Raw genomic sequence first — 26,091 nt, 5'->3', positions numbered from 1 at the left:
ATCCCCAGATCTCCAAGTTTTACATGGCAGAGCCAGCATCTAGACACACGTCTGCCTGACACCAAATCCTATGCTCTTTCAAGGAGCCTCTTCTCAAACACATCGATACTGGAAGGGCATGTGACGCCATGGAGGGGCCCCGGCTTCTCCACTCGCCAGCTCATAGGCCACCTGTGATGCTGCCTGGTCAGGCACACAGCTGGCAAACGTCCTCCAAGCATGCCACACACATGGCTCTGCAGCACTGCCCTTGCCCACTTCCAGCTGCTGTGGCCATGTCTGCTCTACAGAGGCCACTCTGTCCCATGCTGATGTCCTCCTGCCCCAAGCTCACCTCAAGCCTGCTCCCAGCACTACCCACCCAACACTGCCCCATCCTCCCTGGGCCATGCCTGGCGGTGGCTATCTGGGGACACACGTGACACCTGAGCATACCATCAATGGGTCTCGCTGGGTGAGTAAGGGGTGAAGAGCAGCTGTCTTCTGCACTTGTGCCCTCTGAAGGGCAGGGGAACCCTACCCTCTGCCTGTGCTGAGGCTTTGGCTGGGCTCTCAGCAAGAGGAGGGCCCACATGTCTGGGCCTGAGCTGGGTCTGCCCGCAGCCTACAGGCAGGGTGAACTCAGGATGGCAGCACTGACATGTCCACTAGTGGAGGCCCCCTGCTCACATGCGCTCCTGTCAGCCCCTGGCCTGCAGAGGAGACGTCAGAAAGGAGCTTCTGTGCCCCCAGGCCACACCCTGCCCGGCTGAGCCCCTGCAGACCTGGCCTCTTGCCTGTGGCCTCTTCTGTGGCTTCTGCTACTTGGGGCGGTGGCAAGCCCAGGGCCATGCGGTGGCTCTCCTATCCACGTGGCGTCCAAGAGCTGCCACAGAGGCAGTGGGGTACCCTGGAGCCCCTCAGGGATGCCTGCTTACTGAGGAAACGAATGGCACGTGCTTCCAGAAGAGAACAGCCTGCACTAGGCCTGCAGGACGTCACCTCATGGGAAGGTGCCAAGGCAGCCCAGCCCCACGGACCAGCTCCAGGGACCAGCAGTGGGTGGGGTGCAGTAGGGCCTCCGTGCAGAGCAGGAGCCCTGAGTTAGAGCCATCACCTGGTGGGGCCGGGAGCCACAGCAGAGAAACACACACCCTGCTGTCTCAGGAAGCCCAGCGGGCACATCCTGGGGAAATGTCCTTGCCCCCAGGAACGCGTCCTGTCAGCCCCTGGCCGGCTCCCAGCACCTGTGCCCTGGAGGGACCCACACCGCCGGGGTCCCAACCTCCACAGGGCTCTGCTTCCCGTCACCCTGCCAGGCCCTGGGCCCGTGAGGACAGGAGGTGCAGCCGGGCGAGGACCCTGCTGAGGAAGGCCCTGAGCCACTGGGAGACCTCGAGTGGAGGCTGCGAGCGTGGGGTCTGAGAAGATGGAGTGCAGTGGCCAGGGCCACGGCCACAGCCTGCCCGAGCCCCTGGGGCAGGGCCGCATCGGGCAGCGACTCACGTGTTGCACACGGCCATCGTCTGGCACGCCTCCCCTGTGCAGAACTCTGAGATGGTGCTGTACTGGAGGTTGACGTGGTGGAAGAATGTCGTGGCTGGAAGGGAAGAGAAAGGCCGGGCGTGAAAACCACACCGTGGAGCCACTCTGCGTCTCCAGCATCCTGCAGGCCCAGGGGGACCAGAGCCTCTCTCCTCGGGCCCCTCCTGTGGGGGCTGGTGCTTATCTCAGACCAGAGACCGAGGCCCCAGCGCAGCAGCATCCTCGGGAGTGGGCGGCACGGACTAGATGGTGCTGAGTTGGGCAGGGTGCCCGAGGACTGACACAGAGTCCCCTCCACGAGGGCTGGGGCAGCAAACCTCCCACCCCAGCCCCTTGATCACACCCTGCTCTACGGTCACCAGCTGATCAGGGACACTGCTAAAGCAGGCGGCAGCACCAGCTCACGGCCACAAAGCCTACCGCTCTCGGGAGGAGAGCTGGCGCCTTGCCCTGCGTGGGGCACCCCACAAACCCTGAGCCTGTCTGGCAGGCGGGGGTGAGTCCGCCACCCTTCCCATAGGCTATGGCCTTCCCGCCACCACAGCACTGCCGGCCTTGCAGCCATGCTCCTGTCCCACGGTGCCTCCCTGGCCCTGGTGTCCTGTCCCCTGGTGCGACCAGGACCCGCACTGAGTCCCCGCGTCTGAGGAGACCCTGAATCCTGGCAGGGCTGGCCACCCCGGGCCTCGGCTTCCAGCTGACGTGGGTGGGTTGGGGGGGGGGTCGCTGAGCACCAGCTCCGGGGGGTCCTGCGGGAAACGGGGGGGGGGCCTGCCCTCCTGGCCCTGCCAGCCCGCCCCCACGCACTGTTGCTGGCCAGCCACTCATTGAGGTCGATCTCCCGGGGCAGCACCACCAGCTCCTTGAACCCGAAGTCGGTGATCCTGGACTTGGTGTACTCCGGCTCCAGGTACACCTTCTTCTCCTCGGCAACGGGCTTCTTCCCGTTGGGCTTGGCTTTGGACTTCCTGCAGAGACAAGGGAGCGCGGGGTCACGACAGATGCAGGTGTGGAGGCCGCGGGCCGGCTCGGGAGACGAGCAATGCCGGGGGATGCCTCGGGGGCTTCTGCTCCTGTGGGCCCAGGCATGGGAGGAAGCTGCCCTGCGCCCGTGCCCTCCCTTGCCGCCGTCAGGGGCCCAAACCTGGAACGCAGGGCAGGCAGGGAGCTCTGGGCCCACCGAAGGGTGGGGTGGTGGCCACACCAGCCGGCTCACCCGCCACATGCGACACCGCGGCCCTGCAGCCCTCTTGGCCCCCACCTGGGCCTGGGGTCCCGCTGCAGGGACACAGGGATGCGCACCACTCGGCCAGGCCCTGAGCCTCTGCGTGGTCCCACCACGCGTCCTGATGCGCAGGTGATCCAGCAGCCCGCCCTTGCCGAGCACCCACTGTGTGCCGACGCCCCAGGCCACCCCACTGAGGCCTCCTGTCACCACAAGTTCATGGCTCACCCGCCTGACACCTGCCCGCTGGCTCGCGCTCTCTCCCAAGTAGTGCACGGTGCAAGTTCCAGGCAGAGACAGGAGTAGGCGTGAGCAGATGTTACAGAGATTTGACGAAATGGTCACTTTTCACTAAAATTTTTCTTGGTCAGGAAAATAGTTCTTTTCCATTAAAAATATGCTGTTATAGAACACAGAATGGGCCTGTTATGGCTATTTTTACATGCACGAATACGTATTTTTGCAACGTCTTTGTTCTCCTACAGCGAGCGTCAGTACCTAACCCGTGAACCAAAGCTCTTTGGGGCTGAGGGAGCCTCGGCCCCACCTTGGCGGAGAAGGCGGTGGCCCCAGAACCAGCCTCCCACCAGCTGCCCCCAAGGCCGGAGCCGGGGCCACAGTGTGTGCAGCCCAGGCAGGCCAAGGAGATGGCACATCCCCTAAGGAGGAAAACTGCCCAACAGAGTGGCCCAGAGGCTGCGGCCGGGACGCCAGCCGGAGTCACCATGTCTGCCACAGGCCGGAGCCTGAGCTGGGCGAAGTGAGCGGCGTGCCGAGGGGCTGCCTTCGGGGCGCCGCTGCCCCACGTCGGCCAGTGTGGAGCAAGGCTGCTCTCTGCTGCACCTGTAGGCCCACGACGTTTCAAGGTTAAGACTGGGTTCTTGGGCCGGCGTGGACTGAAAAACTGAAGGAAAAAACCCCTAAGAGCACGGATTAGTCTCTCGCTTCTTTTACTTGAATGACTGAAATCTTTAGTGGCAGACATCACGACTTCCAGAAAACAAACTGCAAATCTCAAACCGTCCTGAGTCTCACTGACCAGAAGAGGCCACTTTCGGCTGTAGACTCTCAAGGAGGGATCACCTGGGACAGAGGATGGTCGAGGGAGACTGAGGGCAGGCACAAAGCCCAGTGCGGCCTCCCACCCCAAGGGGCAACCACAGGCCGGAGGGACGCTGCCTTGCAGGGGACGGTGGGTGGGCGGAGGACCTGGGCCCGGGGGCTGGGGCTCGCGGCTGGGTCCTACCAGCTCATACCCCCGTGATCTCCAGCGCCCGCATTAGGAGAGGCGCTCCCGTCGCTGCCTCCGGGGCCTGGGTGAAAACACGCCGCGGCCCTGCACGGGGCGCGAACTAGACACTGCCGTCCTCCGTCCCAAGGGCTCTGTGTCCCTCCCGCCCCCCGCCAGCCCCGCTGAGGCCCACATGTGGTGGCGTGGGGGGTGTCACACGGGATGAAAGGTCTGCAGCTCCTGACCTTGCCGTTTTTTCCCTTCTGTTTTGAAAAGTTGCTAGTGGCTTATTTAAGAGAAACAGGAAGGAAAAATGCTCCCTGAATGCCAGGGAAATGTTTTCCCTTCAGCTTCTCACAGCAGATCTTTGCCTTAAAAGGCAATGTGTGCTTGGCCTCTGGGTGCAGTGCCGGCAGTGGCCAGTGCTGGGCAGGGGCCACAGTGTCCTGGGGATGGGCCCGGGTGGGCTGGAGCTGGAGTGACGGTGTGAACACTGCACAAACACAACCACAAGCAGGGGGCACTCCGGGGGTCCCCATGGGGGGCAGGTGGGGCTGTTCACTGGGGACAAGTGTGGGCACGGGCCTTTGGGGGCCCTGCAGCCGCCCCCAGTGTACACAGAGGGGGACAGGGCCCCAGAAGGGCTGAGGGCACCCTGGGCTCCCCGGAGATGGGTGGGTGGGGTGCTTTCCTGACCCTGGGTCTGTGCTGCTGAGCCATGCGCCACCAGTCAGAAAGCCTGCACCCGCTTGGAAGGTCCCCATGTCCACAGCCCCAAGCACACAGGATGCACCTCCAACCGCAAGCCAACTTCTGCTCTGGTCACCCCTGAGTGTCCATCCGCTGGGCAGACTCCCAGCTATGAGTCCGGCCAGGCTTAACCGACCCCCTCGCCTGTGCTCCAAGCGTGTACCTGCCCGTCCCCCGCCACAGTGCACACCTGGCCCGGGCCAGCCATCCACTCGGAGCCTCAGTGTCTGGGTGTGGAGGCTGCCGCCACCACACGTGAGGGTGGGATGAGCGGGGGCCTGGGCTGTGAAGCCACTGCCAGACCCGCCTCCTCGCCCTGCGCTCAGGGCACACACGGCAGCAACAGCGGCCAGGTGGCCTTTACATGAGCGACCGTGGGCAGAGCGGCAGCAGGAAGTGGCCGTCACAGAGGGGCGTCACGGGGTCTCGGGCACAGGCCTGGTCGGGGGTGCCGTTGTGCTGAGGGTGTGGTGTCCTCATGCCCACACGTCACTTCCAGGAAGGCCGAGAGCCCCTCCGGCTGAGGGCACCCTCCGTGTTTGGTTCTCAGAGGGGCGGGGGAGGCAGCCCCAGGAGGACCTGGGTTTCTGCTCCGTGCGACAGGCGTAGGGGGCTCTGGGCCATGATCTGTGTGGTCAGAGGCCTCCACCTCCTCGCCCCCCCTCACTCCTCCGTCCGCACCTGCCCTCCTACAACCAACAGGTAGGAGCACCCCGGGGCCCCCAGGCCCTGCCTCATCACCCAGCGCTGGCATGGGGCCCCCAGACCCAGCACGGCTGGGAACGGCTCTCCTGCCAGGTCAGCCGGCCCGGACCTCTCTGCACCGTCCTCGAGTCTCCCTTCACACCCTCCACCAGGAGACGACGGCCACTGACCAGGTGGTGGCAGGACTGAGTGACAAGCCGGCCTGGGGCGAGTCTGGGGACGTGGAAGAGCCTGCCACACCTGAGTGCCACCACCCCAAGTCCTGTCCTTTCTAGAGAGGTGAAGGCTCCTAGCCAAGACGCTCGGCCCCTTAGAGCACAGAGTTTCAGACGACACATGATGACCTTGGAAGTGGGACAGGCTACTGTGTGACATAGCGGCGACACCCATCCTCAGTCCCCGAGGCCGCGTCGGCAGAGAAGACGGGACTCTCCGCCCAGAGGCACCAGGCTCCTAAACGGGCCGTGTCCAGCCTAGGCCCAGGCACCCCCTTTCCAGCTGGGGCTCCCACAAATCCACGAAAGGGAAGGCTGGGCATGGCCCCGGTGTGAAGAGACAACTGTGGAACCCCTGGGCCGCGGGCAGGAGAGTGCACGCTAGGCCTCAGCCCACCCAGGGTCCGCTGCGCCTCCTGGGAGAAAGAACGCGGCTGTGGGCACACACGGAGAACCCCCTGTCTTACTGTGGCCGAGGCCCACCCGGCCGACACCAAACACCTGGGAGGGGCCGCGGCTCCGCAGGAAACACCTTCTGACGGTCTCCCCAGTGGACGCCCACGCAGCCTCACCCCTCAGCCTTCCCTGCTCCTGAGGCCTTTACTGCGGGGAGGCAGGGTCCCCACACCTGAGGCGTGGACCCAGCTAGGTCCCTCCGCCAACGTGCCTGGCCTGGCACATTCCTGTCTACACGACCCCGCCCAAGGTCACTCGGCCCAGTCCCCTGGGATGGCCCCCGCAGCTTGGTGTGACTTGGGCACAGACACAGACGGCCATGCAGCCTGCCGGCTGGAGCGTGTGGGAGGGGTCCAGCCCAAGGAACGTGGGTGCGCCGCGGGCCCCGCCTGCACACAGCCCCGAGTGCTGGGGTGGGCGGCGGCCAAGGGAACCCACCGAACGCCGAAGGCCCACGCCACGAGCTCAGTTCACTGTCTCCATCCAAAGGCAACTTGGCTGGCCCAGCCCCCAGACCCAAGGCACGGCCATCCCTGGGGGCCACCACAAGGATGCCTTGGTTGGCACAGTCCTGCCCTCCAGGGAGTAGCAAGCAGCTTCCGGGTTTTACAAACAAATGAATCCTCCAGGCATCATTAGTGCTGGGCAAGGGGCTGTGGTCTCCAGGTACAGAGCCGGCTTGGCTGCAGCCAGTGAGGTGGCGCTGGACTGGGGGATGAGACGGGCAGGTGGGGGCGGCTCCCCCTCTCCTCAGAGCCCCGCCCACACTGCTGTCCTCCCCCCCAGCCCCCCCAGCCAGCGCCTGGCCCGTAGTGCTCCCCAGATGCTGGCACAGATGACAGAGCGGCCAAGGTTCTCACCAGGAGGGGGATGCGGGGCAGATTCGGCAAGGGGCACCTGCAGGAAGTCAAGGGAGCCTGGAGGCCTGAAGGAGGGTGGGCAAGCCTGGAGGTGGGGCGGCCTGGAGTCAGCCTTGCGGGACAGAGGGGGTCGAAGGTCTGGGGTGGGGAGCGGGGTTGTGAGGCTCCTGCAGATGCGTGAACGTGGACTCAGAGGAAAACACAGGTGCCGGGAAGGTCCCACAGGAAGGCCCCATGGAACACTGGGCGGTGCCCTAGGTGGTCTTAGAAAGGAGGAGCCCACAGACAGGGATGCCCACCCTCCCAAGACCCCAAGTTCTATGCAGTGGGACTGGGAAAACTGCACTCTGACACTTAGAGACATCCCCCCACCGCCGCCTGGACCATGTTCTCACCAGTCCTAACTGGCCCTGGTGACCAGCCCCTTCCCAGAGCAGAAACTCGGAGGCCGAGGGCTGGGAAGACCCCCACGGAACCCCTGTCAAATCCCCACGGGCTGCATGAGGCAGACGCTGTGGAGAGAGACACGCAGGTCACTTCTCGGTTTAACAGCCTGGCAGTCAGCACCCAAACAAAGCACACTTTCACAAGCCATTGTGTCCCCTACAAAATAAGGGACCCATTGAGAGGGAAGCCACCGGGGCAGACAGAGCGGGGGCTGCAGACACCCGAGACCCACCGTCCACGCACATCAGATGCTCGGGGCAGTGCTCCATCCAGAACTGCAGCCATGAGGCGGCCACTCTGCTCAGAGCCCGCATCCTCCTCTACCCATGAGGTAATAAGCTGCTCTTCTTCTAACACCTGGCTGGACCGCCACCTTCACTGGGAAGTCTTCTCGGATCCCCCAGGGGGATGGCCTTGGCCTCCTTCTCGCAGACAGTTCAGAGGGCTGGCCCTGCCTTCCTGTCCTCCGTGGAACCTGTTTCGGCATCCGGGCCCCTCCCACCATGCCATGTGCACACAGGCACGCACCGGCCCCCACTCGCTGTGGGGACGTCACCGTTCCTGATCTGAACCAACGACCTGGAGGGGCACTGCCAGCTTGCCCCACACCTTTACATTGCAGGGCAGACACCCCGTGAGTCCTCCCTGGGTGGCAGAGGGCGGCCCCCGTGGGAGAGGAGGGTGCAAACCATAGGAAGCCGGAGACACAGGTCATAGAGCTCACTGCTGTTCCCACCACCAGCCACACTTGGCCCTCACCCCTGACCCTGACCAAGAGGCTGCTTAGCTTGGTTGCAATTAAAGACAGGATTAGAAAAGCAAAAGATACTTTCACTTAAAAGTTACGACCCACGCAAATTACAGGCAAATACAAGATTATTACATTGAAGGAAACCTGATTTCAGTTTAAACTGTGACACATCCTGGGTGAGGAAGGACAGTGCTCCTGACCCTGCCAGGAGCCTATCCTGGGCCCTCTCCCCTCCCCGCTGGGCTGAGCCGGGCCCCCCAGGCCTGCAGCATAGAACAGACCTGACCGTTGTGAAGGCCAGGAAGGCCTGCTCCCCGGCCCCCCCCACTCTCCCGAATGCCTGAAACAGACGCTTCCACCCTGAGACAGAAGAGGCGCTGGAGTTTCTCCAAACCCCTCGTGTGGGACAGCGGAGGCTCTGCTGCAGCAGGTCAGAAAAAGAGGTGAGAAAAGAGGTCAGAACCTGCTTTTCTGGTAACGCCCCTACAGCAGACAAGGCCCAGGGCAGTTCTCTAGATAAGGCCACTGGTGGACAGACTCTGGTCATCCTGCCTGGGGACCAGAGGCCAGACACCGGGGGCGGCGAAAGCTCTGTCCAGCAGGCTCAGGAGGGCACGAGGCAGGTCTGCTGAGGTCTGAGACGTGGTTCATCAGAAAGACGGACACAGGTCATGGGCGCCCCCTGTTCTTACCCAGACCCTCTGGGCCAAACACTTCCCTTTCAGCACCCCCCCCCCAAACAGCAGGAAGCACAGGACTCTAGGGAGAACCTCACTCCAAACAAAGTTCTGACCGCGTCCAGCTGGTTCCCAGGCATCCACAGGTGGGGCCGTGTCTGCCCCGGGCCCATCACCCCCCCAGTCCCACCGGAGGGGTCTGCACACCATGGCAACCTGACCCAGACGACAACTACGGCCACTCCTCCCCAGACTGAACCCTGGGGCAGGGACTAGAGACAGTCACACAGCCCCGCCGTCCCTGCCACGTTCACCTGAGCACTTTGCCGACTGCTTGAAGCACCATCTTGCAGCTGAGCCCGGTCTTTGGGGGCTGGCTGAGCAGAGCCCGGTCTGTGGGGACACTGCTGTGGTCTCCCAGCATGATGGGCAGCGTGCAGCGTGGAAGCAGGCTGGGAAAGTGGGAGCCCCGGCACCGGCGCTGCTCCCCGCCGCCCTGCCCTCCAAGCAGCCCTGACTCGCCCTGACTTGGAGCCAGCCACGCCAGCCAATGAGGACAGCGGGGGAGGAAGACGGGCTCTGGCCGAGCAGGGACAAACAGCTGCTCCTTTTACAGGCGGAGGCCGGCCAAGTCTGGTTACACGAGGGAGTGTCTCAATCGCCTTTTCAAAGTGGCGCCGTGCGGGCGCAGCGTGGGGCGAGGCCACTGCCGAGGGGACAGGCATAGCCCACAGAGAGGACCCGTCAGTGACGCCCCGCCGTGACACAAGGGCCCTTCCGACGTGGCCAGGAAAGCTCTCTGAGCAGGCGGGGCTGGGCAGGCGCCCCGGCCGGGCTGCAAGGAAAGGCTGGCCGTGCACCTGCAGAGCACAGACGAGGGCGTGTGGTGTCTGCATCCACAGCCTTGGGAAGACAAGGCCAGGGCGCCCCGATCAGGAGCTGAGCTGGCATAAGGCAGTGGACGGTAGACCCCAACGGACACGGCCAGAGGCCTCCCAAGGGGGCACAGGAAGCTGCGTGGCCGAGGCCTTCTTTACAGCTGGGCCACACACAGGAGACCACCAGGGACTAAAGAAGCAAACGTGTGAAAGAGGACGACGCTCTGCACAGCCCTCATCTCCGGCTGACCACGGGGACAGCTTGCTGCCGACGGGGCAGCACGGCCACACTTGTCCAGAGGCCCCGTCCAGCGACAACACAGCACCCCGGCCTCAGCCCAGCCCTCTGTCCCCGAGGCCGTGTCCCACAGAGGGCCCGGCCAACCATCCGTCCAGGCTCAGGCCAGCTCTGTGCGGTGGCAACTCCAAAGCCACCGAGAGGAATACCTGACGTGCAGTGGGGCAGGCTGACTGCCCAGGCAAAGCTTGGGATGCCGACAGAGCCCCGGCTGCACGTGAGGACCAGGGCAGGAACCCAGGCACCGTGCTCACCCAGTGAGCGAGTGAGACTTGGAGGCCCTGGGTTGGGAGGACACAGCCTCTGGGCAGTTGGAATAACTGAGCAGAAGGTGCCTCTAGGCTCATCTTGTTATATTCCCTGCCCTGGTCCCACAACCAGCCGCTTCTTCAAGGAGCCCTGGGTCCCTCTATTGGAGAAAATTAAAGACCGAGACCTGGGACTTCCCTGGTGGTGCAGTGGTTAAGAGTCCGCCTGCCAATGCAGGGGACCACGGGTTCGAGCCCTGGTCTGGGAAGATCCCACATGCCGCGGAGCAACTAAGCCTGTGTGCCACAACTACTGAGCCAGCGTTCTAGAGCCCGCAAGCCACAACTACTGAGCCCGTGTGCCACAACTACTGAAGCCTGTGCGCCTAGAGCCCATGCTCTGCAACAAAGAGAAGCCTCTGCAATGAGAAGCCGGTGCACCACAACAAAGAGTAGCCCCCGCTCGCCGCAACTACAGAAAACCCATGCACAGCAATGAAGACCCAACACAGCCAAAAATAAATAAATTTAAAAAAATAAAACATAAAATGAATAAATAAAAATAAAGACTGAGACCTGACCTGGTCATCCCACTGCTGCTGGGATGTCACTTTCCTAGACCCTCTCAGCTGACAGAGCAAGGAGACGGGTGTGCATGCCAATCTATACGTTTACATGTCCACTCACGTGTGTACACTGCAACCACATTAAGCTAGACATGAGTTCATCCTGACGCCTCCATCTCTGATCCAACCCCCGGGGATCATTCCGACCTCCCCCACTGATGGTGACACACCTGGAGGTTCTGAGCGGCTTTGTGAAACCACAGAAGAAGAGGCTCCCGTGCTGTGAAGGCAGCAAAGCCATCGGGCCCAGAACCCTAGTTGAAGGTGCAGGAAAATCTGGTGCACTTAAGAGCAAGTGGGAAAAGCTACAAGGTTGAGTCCAATGAAAATAGAAAAGAGTAAGGAAGAGTAATAACTAAAACACTCCAAAAAGACACACACAAAACAGATGAAAACTGTACCTCGATAAATTGGAATTTGAAAACCTCAGAAATAAAGTGATTTAAAGAAAGATTTGAAAAGAGAGAAAAAAGAGCTCAAAGTAAGAACCACAAATGAAAGTTCCTGAAAAGAAGTCTAGACTAGAAGAAACAGCAAGGCAGTGCCATGGGAAGCAGAAGATGGGAAGGGAGATTTTTTTTTTTTTTGCGGTACGCGGGCCTCTCACTGTTGTGGCCTCTCCCGTTGCGGAGCACAGGCTCCGGACGTGCAGGCTCAGCAGCCATGGCTCACGGGCCCAGCTGCTCCGCGGCATGTGGGATCTTCCCGGACCGGGGCACGAACCCGTGTCCCCTGCATCTGCAGGCAGACCCTCAACCACTGCGCCACCAGGGAAGCCCGGGAAGGGGGATTTTTTTAATGAAAAAGAAATGAAAAGCCTTCCACTTCCCCGATGGAATAACTGATGCTAGACTTGACTTCCACCATTAATAACCTCAAACTGGGTACAACGTACAAGCAACTGGTTTCAGACGCTGGACAATATGCAGGATGGTGCCCGCTGGAAACTGTGGTGCAGGGGGGCAAAGCCTGCACAAACCCTAAAGTCTCAGCCGCTGCGGATGCAAGAACAGAAGCTGGGGCTGCTGACATGCACAGGGCAGGGAAGCAGAGGGACGGCGCTTCCCAGAGGAGGGGCTCTAGAAATGTGGAGAGAGGGCCATGAAGTCTTTGGCCAGCCACTGAGCTGAGGGCCACAGGTTGGAGAAGAACAGCTACAGGAGCTGTGAGCCCAGGCAGCTTGTATCCCGTATCCTGAGATGTTGCTAAATTTACCTTTTTCTTTAGCTCTAGCAGACTTTTTGCAGTTTCCTATAATTTTATAAGTATATACGACCCTGTTATTTCCCAAACTACCTCTTCCTTTCCAATATTTATACCTTTTATTTCTTTTTCTTCTTCGTCTTTTTTTTTTTTTTTTTTTTTTTGCCTCATGGCACAGCTAAGACCATCAGCACAGAGCTGAACAGAAGCAGTGAGAGAGAGCATCCTTGCCTGGTTCCTGATCGCAGGGCAAGATGTTCAGTCTAGTCTTTCAATTGAACATTTGATATGAGCTCTAGATTTTTTCCGGGTGCCCTTTACCACTTGAGAACATTCCCTTCTATTCCTGGTTTGCTGATTGTGTACGTGAATATTTTGCCATGCACTGTTTCTACATCTAATTGAGATTTTTTTTTCTCCTTTATTCTGTTAACGTGGTGAATTATACTGACTGATTTTCAAAGGTCACCTAAGCTTAGATTGCTGGGAAAAAACCCTCTCTGGGTTACGACCTGTTATTCTTTTTATACATTGCCGGATGCGTTTTGCTAATACTTCCTTAGGGAGTTTTACACCTGTGCTCACGGAGGACAGTTCTCTACAATTGTCCTTTTCTTGTTAGGTTCTTGTCTTATCTTAGCCTCACTGAATTAGTTAGGTAGTATTTCCCCCTCTATGTTCTGAAAAAGCATGTGTAAGAATGTCTGAAGTTTTCTCAGTGAGGGGTGCTCCTGGTGTCTTCTGGGTGGAGGCCCCACCCAAAGACCTGTCCTGCCCCAGCATCGACAGTGCCGTGCAGGTGGCAGACACTCCGCGAGGGGCGTGCAGCTCATGTGCTCCCACGCCCACGAGGCCTCCACACAGTTACATGGCTGCTTCTCCACCTGCTCCTGGTCCAGCATCACCAGCATCACCTGGGAGCCTGTCGGAAATGCCAGTTCTCAGGCTCACCAGCCCGGCTGACCGGAAACTCTGCAGAAAAGCCGGGATGTGGATGAAGAAGCTCTCCAGGCAAACCTGACACGCGCGACGCTCTAAGGACACCTGCTGAGGGCGGTGTGAGCACCAAGCACATCCTACCTGGAGAGCCAACCCTGCATGACGGGAGCACCAGACACGACGTAACTCAGAAGATGCAAGAGGAAGGGGAGCGGCAGGGGTTTCCAGCTAATTTCAACGCTGCTCCTGTGAGGGAACCAAGAGACAACAGCCAAAAGACGGCGGGACTGAGGGCTTCACAAAGGCAGCTGCTTGAAAAAACAAACATTTCTAAATACTCTTTTTATTGTAGCAAAATACACGACATAAAATTTACTATCGCAACCATTTTTAGGTGCATGGCTCAGGGGCATAAAGTATATTCACTGCTGTGCAACCATCACCCTCATCCACCTCCAGAACTTCTCACCCTCCCAAACGGACACTCTGTCCCCATTAAATACTCACTCCCCTCCCCTCCCCCAGCCCTGGGCACCCACCGTCTACTTTCTGTCTCTATGGATGTGACTCCTCTAGGGACCTCACGTGAGTGGAATCAGATAGGATTTGTCCTTTTGTTTCTGGCTTATTTCACTCAGCGTAATGTCCCCAAGGCTCATCCATGGTGTAGCCTGTGCGGTGACTGTCAGCAAGTTCACCTTTTAAACCAGAAAGCCCTTAAAACCGCCAGTTGGGACGTCTACTCCCGGTCGAGAGGGAGTAATGAGGACCGGTTTTTACCTCCTGCTTCAAACAACAGGACACTGGACAAATGTATGACAGTTTTCAAGACACTGGACGTCAGGCAATAGAGCGCGGTGATTCCTGCAAGATGGGAACCGGCGAGGGGACGCTGCAGTGGCCTGCTGCCGCCTGGATGGATCGGCACGCTGGGGAGGGGACCCAGGAGGGCCCCGAGGGATGTCAGTTGAGGCGTCTCAGCGGGGAGTCTGAGAGGCCAAACAGCCAGAGGTCAGGGGGCAGCGCACCAGGGGGACAGGACACTGAGCGGAAAGAGCTGCAGAGAGAACTCGGCAGACGTGCTGAGGGGCCCCGTGGGGTCCCTGGCTGAGCTCAGGACAGGGCACATGTACAAGGAACTGCTGCGGGAGGGACAAGCCACCCAAAAGGATCTGCAGGACCCTCCTCAAGGTTCGCATGGGCCCAAGAAGAGCTCCTTCCGCACCAGCCAGCGTGGCACCAGGTGGAGACCTCCAGAGGTTCTGTGTCAGTGGTGAGAAAATCCAGCCTGAAATGAAACATCGTCATAACCCCACCAACACAGAACACACACAAGAACTGAAAAGACTCAGTCGTTTCCAACTGAGTCCAAGGAACACAGACACACAAAAATATCCAGCACCAAACAAGGCAAAGCTCCCAAGGCCTTGCATCCAAACAGAAGTCACCAACCTCAGGAAAGGAGGAAAACAATCCATTATTAGGAATCAAATCACTCGATCAAAAAAGACCCCAAAATGGCTCAATGACACAGAAGACAATGGTGTTAGAAAGTCACTATGACTGTATCCCATCTGTTCCAGAGACAAGAGAAACACGGGACATGTGATAAGGAGATTTTAAAAAAACGTGTTTTTTTTTTTTTGAAGATCTGAATGGAACTTGTAGATATGGAAACTAAAATATCTGAGACAAAAGGTACCCTGGGGACGTCCCTGGTGGCGCAGTGGTTAAGAATCCGCCTGCCGACGCAGGGGACACAGGTTCGAGCCCTGGTCCAGGAAATCCCACATGCCGGGGAGTAACTAAGCCTGTGTGCCACAACTACTGAAGCCCACGAACCTAGAGCCCGTGCTCCACAACAAGAGAAGCCCCGGCAATGAGAAGCCCGCGCACAGCAACGAAGATCCAACGCAGCCAAAAAAAATATAAATAAATAAATTTATTAAAAAGAAAAATTGGGGGAAAAACTAGGGTTTTTAAAAACAAAATAAAGGGGTGTGTGTGTATGTATGTATGTGAGTATTTGTACGTGTGTGAGTCGTGTATATATGTGTGTATATGCGAATGTGTATGAATGTGAGTTGTGTGTCTATGCGAGTGTGTGTTGTGTGTGCTGTGAGCGTATGTGTGTACTTATAAGCATATGTGTGAGGTATGTGCATTTATGTGGGTAAGTCTGTGTTGTGAGTGTTTGTGCGTGTTTATGAGCACACGTGTGAGTTGTGAGTACAGCTGCCGGGCAATGGTGCCCTTTCTTCCCACCCTTCCTCCCCTGGCCACCCCCAGTGCCCCTGCCCCCCACCCCAGGCTTGCCCCGCCGGCCCCTGACGGCACTGTGAACAAGCTCATGCTGCCGGGGGCCACGGCCCTCCCACTGCTTCACAGGTACATGGCTGGTGTCAGAATGCGTCTCTCCTCGCCCTCCCAGTTGCACCTCTTTTACACGCTTGAGCTCCAGTAAAGGACGCAGACACAGACTCAGGTGCTCACGTCCACCCAGGCACCCTGCCTGCCTGCCCCTGACCCCTCCAGGAGGCCAGCCCCAGACATGCAGAAAGGGCCACATGCCAAACTGGGAATTCTGTTCGGAAGCAGCGGGAACGAACGCTCAGTCCTTGCACGTAACAGAGCAAGTCGCCAAGGGCACAGTCCACGGAAGGTGATGGGGAGCTGGACATCGTCAACCGTAACAATGTTTGTGCCCCAAGAGACACGAGTAAGAAAATGAAAAGACAAGCCACAGACTGGGAGAGGAGATCTGCAAATCACGCACTGATACAGGACTTCTGTCCCCAACAGACAAAGCACTCTCAAAACGCAACAACTGAAAAATGGACAAGAGACTGTAATAGACATTTCCCCAGAGAAACTACACCCCACACCCACCAGGACGGCCAAAGTCCGACCGTGGAGGCTAACAAGGGCTGAGCAGGACGTGGAGAAACCGGAGCCGCTGGAGGGGATGGAGAGGACAGGGCAAAAGTCTTCCAGAGCCACACACGCCCTTCCCCAGCGACCCAGCAACTCTTCTCCTTTCTGCAGGAAGAATGAAGGCGTCGGGCACACGAAGACACCGTCAGTGCCCACAGCAGTGTGATTCATGATCTGTGAACACGTGGGAAACAGCGGTAATGGCCTCCGCTGGTGCCGCCTGAGCCAACTGTCTTATTTGTAAAAGAGACCAATTCTCAGCCACAAAAGGCAGAAAGTGCAGCTACACACAAGCACCTGGGTGAGCCTCAAAGCAGCAGGCTCAGAAGGGGCAGACCCCACACGCCAGACACTCGGGGATCCTCTAGGTGGAGTTTAGCCAGAACAGAAGGCAGGCGGCAGGTCAGTGGTTGCCAAGGCCCAAGGGTGTGTTGAGGGGACGTCCAGTGTTCTATACTGTCCCTGTGGGTGGTCATAGGCTAGGCACCTCTGTTGAAATTCACGCTTTAGACTCAGTGGAATGTAAATTACACCTCTGTAAAAGCTGACCAGAGGCAAACACACCACACACCAACAAGAGAGCAGGAACTCCTGCTGGTGCACCAGCAGGGAGTCCCGCAGGCCTGCGGAGAGTGAAAGAAGCCACCGCCCACAGGTTCACTGGCACGGGATTCCACTCACAGAACACCCAAGGGCAACCAGGTGCCCGATGTCAGGAGGGGACAGGAGGGTCGCAGGGCCTCTGCGTGCTGCCTCCTTTCCAGTTCTGTGACATGGGCAGGGCATGGTGCGCTAACCTGAGACCTGCACACACACGTGCACTCGGAGTTGTGCTTTCTCTGCATGTGTTATGCTGCAGTGAACGATTCGCTTTAAAAATATAGGAAAGAAAAAGAAGACAAGTGCGTTGGGATGCCTTATTTCTACACTGGACGGCACTTACAAGGCTGACCACCACTTTCTCAACTCCTTTTGTAGGACTGATCCGTTTCACGGTAACAAATAGCTTCGTCTATGTTTTCAAAAATGAAAAAGTAGGCAAAGGTTTTAGGGGACTAGAACGGCCACACAGAGGCTATCTTCTCACGGGCCTGCCCTCTCTCCTCAGCACCAGGAGCGCACAGGCCCGCAGACAGCGTCTGCCCCTCCCCCTGCAGGCTCCTGAGCCCATCCCCCACTGCCACCCACCCACGCTGGGGCCACATCCAGATGCCCCAAACAGCCTGGCCAGCTCATGCCCTGGAGTATGGGAAAACTGCTGGGGTAAAGTCACTATTCTCATGAATGGAAAGGTCCCGGGAGTGACTGAAAAAAGTGCTTCTGTGACTTCAGTCAGAAGTGCTGGGACGCCTTGCCAATGTCGCAGCCAATGCTACCCCATGGCATCGCCACTCCGCGGGGTCACCACTCCATGGGGTAACCACGCTGGATCTCAGAGGGGAAAACTAGAGTTCCACTCCAAGAAACCAGCTTGGGATCAAGGGAAGAGCACCCAGGACACACGCGGCAGTGGTGGGAGAGGCAGGAGTGGAAGGGTTCCTGCAGCGACACCCTCTGGTGCAGGGACAGAAACTGCCTCCTGAGGCCAGAGGTCCCCATCCCACACCACCCAGGGGACAGAGGAGGAAGGAGAAGCCCCTCCCACAGCGGGCTGAGGCCATCTCCTCACCTCCCCCGGCTCGTGAGTGGACCTGCTACATCCCGAGCCGGGTGGCAAGAGCCTCGCTCTGCTTCCCGAGACGGCGCTGGCCCGGGAGCCCCGTGCACGTGCACCAGCGACGACAGACAGGAAATGACCGCCCGGAACCCCAACTCCTGGGCCTCGGTGCCCCAACTCCATTCCTGTGGCCTCCCCGAGTGCTCCGATGACTTCTCAGTGTTCACTCACTTGAACCCTTACGTCCCCATCCTGCAGTGGAGGAAATGGAGGCACAGCCGAGACAGGCCACCTGCTCCAGACCCTCTGCTCTTAACACCAACCCCCTCCCCCGAGGGGAAAGGCACCTTTGGAAGGGAAGGAAGCTTATTTCTATGCTTGGCTAAAGCTCAGCTGCCCCGGCAGAACGCAGGGCCCTCGGCGGCTCGTCACAAACAGCCCAGGCAGCTGCTCAGGAGGCAGGTGGGTGAGTCCGACTTGCAAGGGCCGGATCCCTGCCTCTCTCCCAGCGCTGCTTGGCAGAGGAAGCGGCTGGAGTTAGAAGCCCCGAATCCACCACCGCTCCCAGGAAACTGCCAACACACCTCATACCAGAGAGGAGAAAGGGGTGCTGCACCTTTCTCCTCTCTGGTGTGAGAAACCCCTGCTGGGCTCGCCCCTTCCAAGCCTGAGCGCGACCAGGTCTGCTGGGGCTGGGGGAGAACGGGGCTGGGCTCCAGCCCATCGCCCTCCAGGGCTCACCCTACATAGCTCACACACCTGTCCAACGCCCCTGCACAGCACCCTGTGGGGTCAGGGTGGAGGTCAAGCGCCGGCCTGGAGCCCAGCTGCCAGGGTGAGCGTGGAAATGCCCAGATGCTGGAGCAGGGCGGAGGCCAGGCAGGAAGAGTGCCTGGAAAAGCAGTGGGGGAGGCAGGCTGCACCCCTGCCGGGCTCAGGGCCAGGAGAGCAGCACAATGTTACAAGGCAGAGAAATGCCCCACACGTCATGGTGGCATTTCAGGTTCAAGTCCAGCCAAATGCCACCCAGTGGGAGTGGCTGGTGGAGCCTAGTCGGTCTGCTGGGCCCCTGGCCACCACCGACCACAGGGGCGCCCAGACCGCGCAGTAGTCACGTCTGACTCCTGCAGCTCTGGCTGCCAGACGAGCAGATGCAGAGCCAGTTGGTGACCAGCGAGGGCCTGGGGGCACCAGGAGCAACGCTCCCCAGTGCGCTCCACGCCCACAGAGAGGCCAGCTCATGGCTAGGGACTGGGACACTGTTGCCCCCCCGCCCAGTCTTCACAAGCCAAGCTGGCACGGAGCCCAGGCCGCCTAAGAAAAGGGTGATAAAGGGTGACGTGGGTCCTGCCAAGTCGCCCCGCCCTCCCCGCTGGTATAAAAAGCTCGGAGGCAAGATTTAGCCCAGGCTCAGTCCACAGGAAGGAGGCTTGGAGTGCACACAGAAGGGAGCCGCCTGCGCCTGTCCCGGCACAGGCCTGTCCCCGCAGGCACTCCAGCACCAACACTGGGAACCTCCCCCCACCCAAAACACTAAAATCCAATCAAGAAACAGCCTTTCCTGAGAAAAACGTCAGAGAGAGATGGAAGAGGTCCACTGCACGTGGAAGGGCTGTAGGGAAGTTTCCAGAGAGGGAAGGACCCCAAGAGAGGTCAGGCTAGGAGCCCAGTGGAGGCGGAGAATGAGTTTCTGCCCACAGCCCCCCACCTGCGGGCCCCAGGCTGTTCCCTCACCACCACCAGGAACGCCACCCGTTGGGGGTCTGGGGAGAACTCGCGGCCACTGTCAGAGCTGCAGACCTGAAGATGTCCACACGCCCCACGTGCGCATAAGATGCGCTGAGCCAGCTGAGCAGCTTCACGGCACACATACAAACCTGGCCGCGCCTGGGTCACGGCACTCAGAAGGCCGTGAGGGTCAACGATCACCAAAGAGCTCCGGCCACCCTGCCGGGCTGGTGTCCTGCGTTGTCCACTTCCCACTGTGGCCATCAGGCCTGGGGAGGGCCTGGACCTGGGGGGTTTATATGGGAGAAACAAGGGGACGCAGCCGGTCACGCAGGAGAAGGCAGAGACTCTTCCTCTGGACACCCGGCTCACCAAGGTCAAAGGGCGGCCGGCAGTCAAGCAGTCCCCATGGCAATATTCGCCTCCGACTGGAGATCTGTTTTCTTCTCTAAATTAGAGGGAAGGCATCCGACGTGGGAGTGTCAGAAAGTCAGAGGAAAGCCAGAGCGAGATATGCCGCAGCCCAGACTTCAGATTCCTCCGGGGGAGGCCCGGCTGGCAGGAGGGCAGCGCTCAGGCCAGAGGAGCGGCAGGGAAGAGGCGCTTGCGGGACAGGGGTCCAGACGGCAACGCCCACCACTGCAAGTTGGCCCCGCCACACAACAGACTCTGCTCTGCAATCAAGAGAAGGAACTGCTGCACGGCTGCTGGTGACCACAGACCAGAGGCAGAACTAGTCCCGAAAGCAGAGGAGCGGCAGGAGGGCGTGGGGAGGCAGCGCCTCGAAGGGAACGCCATTGCTCACGAGAATCCATCTCATCGAGGGGCGCACTTCAACTCGGAGGACGCCGTGCAACGTAAATTACACCTCAACACCACTCATATCACTCTCACACACACACACGCTTTTCCAATGCAATCCCGTAACTTCGGAGACAAGAGCGGGGCTGATCGCTCCCAAGACAGGCCTAGAGGATGTCCAGCCTGTGACCTGCGCCCGCCAGGTGAACACAAAGGTGTTCACAAAGGTGGATGCCTGCGCCCAGGGTCCAGGTGACCGACGTTATCAGAACTCACTTCACGATGAAATACAGGATTACGGGTGAGCTTCCCTCCACTGGTCATGCCTTTTCCAAACAATGTCTTTAGAAAGTAAGCACTGCCCGTCGGGTGAGGAAGGACAGAAAGATGCGGGGGGAGCCATGTGGACACGCGTGTCTGCGAGCTGACACAGCCACCCCAGGCACGGCACGCCGAGCACACGGGGTTAGGTTTAATGCGGCGTGACTGAAAACTGAAGCCGGGGATTAGTAACTGGGAAAATTAAGAATCCCTGACTTATGGTTCGAGTTGTGACGTTTTTTGACGTTATGACAGGGCAAAGGCAAAACGCGTTCAGTAGACACTGTACGTGGAATGTGGCATTTTGACCTGTTCCCAGCAGTGACGCGGGGCAGCAGTGCAGCCCCCAGTCAGCCCGCAGTCACAAGGGTGAACCTGACCCCCAACCATTCTGGACCTACACAACCATCTAGTTTCCACTTTCAGTACAATATGCAATCAATCACACGAGACATTCAACACTTTATGATACGACAGGCTTTGTGTGAGATGATCTGGCCCAACTGTACGCTAATTTGTGCGTTCCGAGCACATTTAAGGTAGGCAAGGAGGTCAGGTGTATTGAATGCACTTTCAACTTTCAGTATTTTCAACTTAGGATGGGTTTGTCAGGGTGTAATTCCCATGGCAGGCTGAGGGAGATCTGTATGAGGACAGGCCCCAAACGAGACATACGACTGGATCCAATGTGAACCACCCTCAGTATTTCCTGAGTGGTTTCCTGACGGGGAGCCCGGCATGAAAGTCTCAGCCGGGGCTCTTCAGCTGCGGCCCCTCCCTGCAGCCCCGGAGGTGACCAGCTCTGACCAGGCGGCTCCCCGCCCTCTGCGGGGCTGCTGTCGCGCCCACGGCCGAAGACCCCCTTCCTCTCCCTTCGGCACTGGGTCTCCTCAGAGGTTTCCTGAAAGGGGGCTGATGAGATGCAATATTTTTTTCAGAATTTACATGCAAGTTTTATTCTATCCTCACACAGGATTAACGGTTTGGCTGATGTGAAAAGAAGTCCATGTTGCAAGTCCTTTTCTGACAGTCTCTTAATGATTATTTTTTAGTTTCCGGGTTGGAATTTTGTTCGGATTCCTGGTTTGTTTTGTTTTGTTCCTCTCTCTGGAAGCTTCTGAAATCCTTTCTTTATCCCTTGTGCTCTGAAATGTCACAACCGTGTTCCCTGCTGTGGGAACAGGGAGCATTCACTGTGTGTGGGGGGCATGGGGTGAACTCACTTCCTGTGATTCTGGAAAATTTTTGAGTTGCTTAAAATTCCCTCTTTCTGTTTCCTGCTCTTTCTGGAATTCCCCTGTGGCCGCAGAGCCCCCTGCACTGATGCTCTGATGTCTTTACTCCTGCACTCCCGGTGTCCATACCTGACTTTTTGTTCTACTTGCTGGGAAATACACCCCCATTTTATCCCCTGTCCCTTTATCAGGTTTTTAATGTGTTATCGCACCTCTAACCTGCAAGCATTCTTTTTAATTCTCTGGATGTTCCTTCTTTGTACCAGTCAGTTCTTATCTGCCGGGGTTCTCCATGGTCTGTAAGTCTCTGAGGAAACTAATGACAGCCCCATTTTACTTGGTTGTTCAGAGTCTGCTCCCTCTTTTTCTTTTGGTTTTGGTCTCTGCCGTTCCTGTTCACACGTTCCACAAAACACCTGGTGGCCCTGGCCACCCACTCATACTTAAAGGTGGCACTGAAGAGCTCCCTGACATTTCTGAGTGCGCGGGTGGCACTCAGGGCATGTCACTGGGGGACCGTGTGCCTCCCTATAGCAGGTAGCACGGGTGATGTCCGCCGGGCCCTCCACTGTCAGTGTCTGGAGGTCTTTTCTCTTGGGTGGGTCAGACTCCAGGCATTCTCCTACCTGGAGAGTGGACTGCAGTTGCCAGGTCTTGGGGTCCAAGACTGGGTTGGGGAAGCTCACCACTGTGGCTGCGGGATGTCCTCAAGGCTTGATCTGCATGCTGGTGGCCCTGGTGCAGTGCTGGGACTCATGCTCTCCAGACAGTGACCCTCAGATTCAAGGTAGGTGGGAGGGAGCAGGGTGTCCAACTGCTTCTCCTGCACACCTCCAGACCTTCAACTGGCTCCTTTGGAGGCTCCGAGGGCCCACAGATCCGGAAGCCATCCAGAGGTTCCTCAGGAGAAATGTCCCAGCTCTCTCAGGTCCCAGCTTCCTCAAGCCTGCGTTCCACTTGCTCACCAGCTTTCCAACTTCCTCCTCTGTCTGCTGTTGTCTCCCACCTTTGTTCCCGTGGGTCTCTGCCTTTCCAGAACTCTCAGCTCTCATACCAGTGGGCCTGGGCAGGGGTTAGGCTCCACACACAAGTCCAGTCCAGTCTACTTAGGCATCAGGGCCAACTGCGACACAGGATACTGGCAGGTGGCCCCCGGCTCCCCTTCCGTCAAGGGCCCCCTGGGCTCTCCCCTTCCTGACGGCCCCCACACTCGGCTACCAATTGATGTCCACAGCTCCTGTGCCCGTCTGTGGGCAGGGCTTCCCACCCAGCTAAGGCAGATTCACAGAGGCAGGCCCTGCCCTGCCTGCGGGGCTGGCTGGCCTCTTCCAGACAGTCTCCCAGCACAGCTCAGCCCCTGCCCAACCCCCCGCCCCAGGCAGCACCTCAGGATAACCCCTCCTTTCATCCCCCACCTTCCAATGCCAGGGAGTCAGAAAACCCCTTGGGGGCTTCCCTGGTGGCGCAGTGGTTGAGAGTCTGCCTGCTAATGCAGGGGACACGGGTTCGAGCCCTGGTCTGGGAGGATCACACATGCCGCGGAGTAACTGGGTCCGTGAGCCACAACTACTGAGCCTGCGCGTCTGGAGCTTGTGCTCTGCAACAGGAGAGGCTGCGACAGTGAGAGGCCCGTGCACCGCGATGAGGAGTGGCCCCCGCTCGCCGCAACTAGAGAAAGCCCACGCACAGAAACGAAGACCCAACACAGCCATAAATAAATAAATAAATAAAATAAAAATTGAATCATATACTCACCTTTCTCCTTAAAAAAATAAAATAAAATAAAGAAAACCCGTTGACCCAACCCTGAGAGTGAGTTGCACCCTGTCCAAGGCCATGGGATATAACGCAAGTCCCAGCCCAAGGCTTCCAAACGGACACCACTGTCTCTGTGGAGATGTGCCCAGAGATCAAGGACAAAGGACACATCTGTCGCCCACTGGACTCTCCACCCGGAGCCCGGCCAAGGCTGCTACCCAGGCTCCTGCCTGCACAGGGAGGGCGCGGCATATGGGAGGCCTGCTCAGAAAGGGGGGCCCCTGGCGAGCCCCGGTGCACACGGCACCTCGCGTTTGTGGGACCGCACTGCCACCAGCCACACCCTATCCTCTCTCGAGATTCTGACACTCCTTGGAGAAGGCCTGTGTGTCTCAGAGAGGTCCCCACCCCCTCTGCTGGGGCCACAGGCAGAGTCCCTGGTCCTGGCAGTGCCCCTGTCCCAGGCCTCAGGCTATCACGACAGAATGGCCAAGTGGACAGTAAGCTCTGTGTTGGGTTGCTGTTTTCATGAGGACCCTGAGAAGTAAACACTTCACTCAAGGTCAGTGAGCAGCAAAATGTAGACTCTCCTCTTGGCGGCCCCTTAGAAAGGTGCTCAAACAATGGCACCTATTACAGCCAGACAGTGGTGGTGGGCCCGGAGCTGGGCCTCCCCAGAGCTCAGAGCTAAGCAGGGAACCAAACACGGGCACAAAATGGACACATTCCCCTGAGGTCCGTCACCCTGACAGGTGCCACCAGACGGAGTGGGCACAGGTGGTCTAGAATCCCCCAAACAAAATCCCAGCATGGGGCAGGGGAGCGGGAAGCAGGGTAAAATGAACAGGCCAGCAGTGGACCGCCTGAGACAACAAAACACCTGTTTCACCTTCCACTCAGAGATTGAAACACTGAGGCCGCCCAGCATCAGAGGGGATGTGGCGGGGCGCCCACCACCCCCGCGCAGGTGGGAGTGGGAATCACGTGCAGGCCCGGCGTCCGCCCGCGGCTCCCACCTTCCCAGGCGATCGGGCGGTTCCAGCCAAGCCCACCGGCCGCTGCCGGTCCACCGTATGATATGGGCCACCCGGCGGACCGGGAGCAGCCAGCAGCCCGCGCGGACGTGAGGGGCGGCCGGCAGCAGGAGGGACCACTCAGCGCCTGCGCGCTCCAGCTCGCTCCAGCTCGCGCCTCTCCTCTCTCCCGGTGGCCGGTGGCCGCAAGCCCCGCCCCGGGCCCCAGGCCCCGCTGGCGGCCTCCGGCGCGCCCGGCGCGCCCTCTGGTGGACGCAGGAGCCACAAGCGGGGAGAAAAAGCGGCGCTTTCAACCTGCGGAGCCTCCCTCTCTCCTCCTGCAAGTCCGGCAAAGCGCTCCACGTGCCCCCCCCGCCCCCCACCCCCATCCCCAGCCCAGAGCCTGTGTTGGAGAGAGAACCCGGGGCTGCGAGGTGGGTCGGTCCGCCTCCTGGGGGGCCCTAGACACAGCCCAGAGGCCTCAAGAGCAGGCTCGGTGGGCGCCGAGCAGAAAGGGGGCCGTCACTTCCTGGCCTCCGGACGGGGCAGCTGCCCAACTCTGTGCCCCCTTCCGTCTGTGAAATGACAGCTGCCCACCAGTCCAGCGTGTCCCCACTCGCAGAGTGTGGGGCTCGGGCCGGAGGCCGACTGGCTCCTGGACACCCCGGGCCTGGCCAGGAGAGCACGGGAGCCTCGGGCACACGATGGGAGGGAGCATTTTCCAAATGAATGGAACTGACGCGGCGAGAGAAAGAAGAGCCCCGGCAAGCGTGTCTGCGGGTAGAAAAGTGAAATCTCCCTGCTGTGCAAAGAGAAGGCGCCAAGCCCAGCTGCTTCCAAGGTCTTACTACATCTGAGTGTGGCACCAGCTCCTGGCACCGGAGGGAAGTCCCTCTGCGCGGGAAGCACGGGCAAGAAAAAATCCCTTTCCCCGCAGTGAGCACAGCACGCGGACCTGAACAGCATCCCGAGACTGTGCCGAGCAGTTCACAGAGGAAAGCTCTTAAAAGGTAATAAAAGACATCAAAATAGGCTCAGCCCCACTAAGAAGAAACACGGTGAGAGTGGACTTGACACTTCACCCATCAAATGGAGGACCATAAAAGACAGCGCCAGCCAGGGCAGGGCCTGGGCCACCCAGCAGGCAGCCGGTAACAGAAAGCCTGTGACAAGATGTAGCATCAAGGGAGGGCCCCCCAACGGGCTTCCTACAAAACAAGTAGCAAAGAGACATGGACCCACCACGTTGTTTATGACCAGCACACAGGAAGCAGCCACCTCAGGTAAACTCTGCTACACTCCCACGGGTTACACCGGCACGCAGCCTTCACCGGTGCGTCTACACCTCAGAAAGGGGAAGGCTCACATCTTCCTATCCTCTCCCTCTCACCCAATGAGGAGGAAATGAGACACAAAGCAAACAAAAGTAAGGGCCCAGCGCTGACCTTGGAGGCGAGTGGGGACCACACAAAGACTGTGAGCTCTGAGAAGGGAGGTTTCCTGGCCAGCACACAGAGAGGTCTGTGTCAGATGTCTTCTAGACCAAGCTCCTGGCCTGCCTGTGGCCACTGTGAGAGCCTGGCATCGCCTCTCTCCCATCACCTCTGTGGG

General features: G+C 59.0%; 1 protein-coding gene across 1 annotated transcript in view; it reads right to left on the bottom strand.

The window, feature by feature from the left end:
- The window catches only part of MOB2 (MOB kinase activator 2), a 50,348-nt gene that overhangs the window by 7,609 nt on the left and 16,648 nt on the right, over positions 1 to 26,091 (bottom strand). The window contains exons 2-3 of the mRNA XM_081241235.1: positions 2,332 to 2,492; positions 1,486 to 1,579 (exon numbers count right to left, since the gene is read on the bottom strand). Of these exons, the coding sequence (XP_081097361.1) occupies positions 1,486 to 1,579; positions 2,332 to 2,492 (255 nt within the window). The remainder of the gene's footprint in view (positions 1 to 1,485; positions 1,580 to 2,331; positions 2,493 to 26,091) is intronic.

This window comes from Mesoplodon bidens, assembly GCF_964165515.1.
Source record: "Mesoplodon bidens genome assembly, chromosome: 7".
In the NCBI taxonomy this organism is placed as follows: domain Eukaryota; kingdom Metazoa; phylum Chordata; class Mammalia; order Artiodactyla; family Ziphiidae; genus Mesoplodon; species Mesoplodon bidens.
Note: the sequence above shows the minus strand (reverse complement) of the source record. Positions and strands in the feature narration are given on the sequence as shown.